This window comes from Montipora foliosa, chromosome 2 (genome assembly GCF_036669935.1).
Source record: "Montipora foliosa isolate CH-2021 chromosome 2, ASM3666993v2, whole genome shotgun sequence".
NCBI classification, from domain to species: Eukaryota; Metazoa; Cnidaria; class Anthozoa; order Scleractinia; family Acroporidae; genus Montipora; species Montipora foliosa.
The window spans coordinates 41216997-41219496 of NC_090870.1; the positions used below are offsets into that span (position 1 = coordinate 41216997).

A 2500-nucleotide genomic window follows, 5' to 3' on the forward strand; every position below is an offset into this window, starting at 1 on the left:
TGAACACATACAAGTACAAAGTATGGGTAAGTTTTTAAACATTGACCATGTAGCACACAGATATACGCCACATAGATCTTTTTGGATCCCAATGACAATCTTGAGCAAGAAGTTTTAAGGAGCCTGACATCGTTTTTAGAAGGATTCTCAAAGATCTTCAAAAAATCCTATATCCTTTTCTTTAACTGACTGCTGGTAGCCTGTTGTTTTTAGTAACACCTCCATTTGAAAGGAGTCCGATAATAAATGGAACAGTGAGACCGACCTTACGATTCACAAGTAGAAGCCATCATGGACAAATAATAAAATTAATGATATTACACAAACTCTGCTGTGTACCTGTTCTGAAAGACGAAATATTTTCTCAACAGATTCAGCCATGAGCCCAGCAGTCTCCATAAACCCACCTCCATGCTACAAGACACAATAAAAGCAACAAGGAACCATTTGATAAGTACCAACGTCTTCAGATGAAACAGGTGACAAAACACATCTACAATGTAGCCTTGCACTTTAAAGTTGTGATGACCTTGCTCAATGAATATGATACATACCAGACGTGTTGCGTGCAATTGCTCTGTGAGAAGCGTTTGCTGTAATGTGGGATAATCCAACATGTATGAAACATATGGTGAGAATACTGCATCAACAAGCAGTTCCAAGGAAAGTGTGCTACATTTATCTGGGGATAAAGGGGGTTGTTAATGGTAAGAATAGCAGTTATGTAATAATAAGGTATGAAATTTGCATTCACATTACTTAATTAAGGAGCTCAATGATAAGAAACCCAGTACCTTGTTGTTGTGAAATTGCTTTTTCTAAACCATGAGCAAACCGCAATGTCACCTGCGCAGAGAAGATTGCCAAGTTACATTTTTTTAATTTTGTAAACCTTGCATGCCTAACATTGCTGTAAAAATACTATTTTATAAAGGAAATACAATTTAGTACCCAGCTAATTATTAAGAGCAAGACATCAAGAGATCAATCAAGGGTATGAACAGTAAAATGAGTACAAGGTCATGTTTGCCAAATAATAGAAATAAATAAAACCAAAAATACTAATGGAAAGTAGGCAACAAACTTAGCAAATAGGGATTAATTTTTGGTGGAAATGCTCAGATCTTTCTTTGGCAACTCTTAAAAGCCCTTACCCGTCTTAGCTCAATTAACTTTTCTATGACATTTGGTTGACTCTTGATGAATTCTGTGATGCATGATGACAGCGATGGGTCCAGGTGAGTAAGTGTTTGAGTGATGAGTGTACACAATACCGAGCCAGGTTCATTGAAAACCTGTCCACACCATGTCACCTGTAAGAAAAGAACCCCAAACAAAACACACATGACAAAGCAAGCTACCGGACTGACGCTCATCAAATACATAAAAGTCCTTTTAGTTTAAATCAGTTAGTAGCAGATTTCAACACCTACATGTATTTTCAATGGAAGAACACATTTTAACATTTGTTTATTAACCCATTAACTCCTAAGAGTGAGACTTCATAGATTTTACTCCGTCTAACACCAGACGATTTTTACCCGTCAAAGAGGGACAGTTCAAGAGTCAGTGGATTAACAACTTCTACGTCTACTTGAAAACTATTTCCCCATTAACCCACTGACTCATGGGTGTGAGACTTAATTAAGAATTAGACCCATAGCCCGCAAGGGCTACGGGTCAATAGCCAATGAGACCTTGAGGGCGAAGGGTCTAATATTATTGTTTTAGTATCACCCAACTAGTCAGACAGAACAGGGAATAATAAAGTTACCAAATGCAAGTTGACGAAATATTTATTTAGAAATAAAACAGAAAGCATCATGCTTTTCGCTACTCGAGGACTATTACTAATAGTCCTCTACTAGCGTAGCCAATTGAAATGCAGGATGTGCATTAGTCCACTAGCTGGGTGATACTAATAGAGTTTGGTCTTATGATGAAATCTAGATCTATATCTTCTGGAATCTTCTAGATAAGTACAATCTGTTATAACTGATGATATTGAGTCAGTTTCCAGAACATTCTAGATTACATGAAAACTTCTGAGACGTGCTTACTTGTCAAAGTCATGGAAAATTACAGAATGATGAGATGTCTATTTTAGTAACACAAGTAACGTAAGATGTGATTAGCTATATTTAGAACACTTAATATACTTTATGAAGCAGTTGTTGTTCTGTCAGTTGTGCTGAGAGAGTTGTTACCGCCGTGTAGTTGTACATGTAGTAAGAGTGCTTAGAGAGTTCAGAGTTGTTCCAAGATCCCGGGATCAAGAGGTTAAAGAGGAATAAAGAATCAAGACGAGAAATTAGTGTGGAGACCTTTTGTCGAGTGTCCAGTTCATGACAGCATGTCATGCCAAATGATTTTGTTTGTCAATGGGAGGCAGTTCAAGAGTCAATGGGTTAAATACTGTTTCATAAAAAATTAGTGCACAACAAAATAAACCACCCTTTATCTCAATGTGGAACATTGTTCTTATATTGTTCTTTAATAA

General features: G+C 36.8%; 1 protein-coding gene across 1 annotated transcript in view; it reads right to left on the minus strand.

The window, feature by feature from the left end:
- The window catches only part of LOC137993092 (conserved oligomeric Golgi complex subunit 7-like), a 23696-nt gene that overhangs the window by 13700 nt on the left and 7496 nt on the right, over positions 1-2500 (minus strand). The window contains exons 11-14 of the mRNA XM_068838755.1: positions 1155-1313; positions 795-846; positions 555-682; positions 340-414 (exon numbers count right to left, since the gene is read on the minus strand). Coding sequence (XP_068694856.1) covers positions 340-414; positions 555-682; positions 795-846; positions 1155-1313 — 414 coding nt within the window. The remainder of the gene's footprint in view (positions 1-339; positions 415-554; positions 683-794; positions 847-1154; positions 1314-2500) is intronic.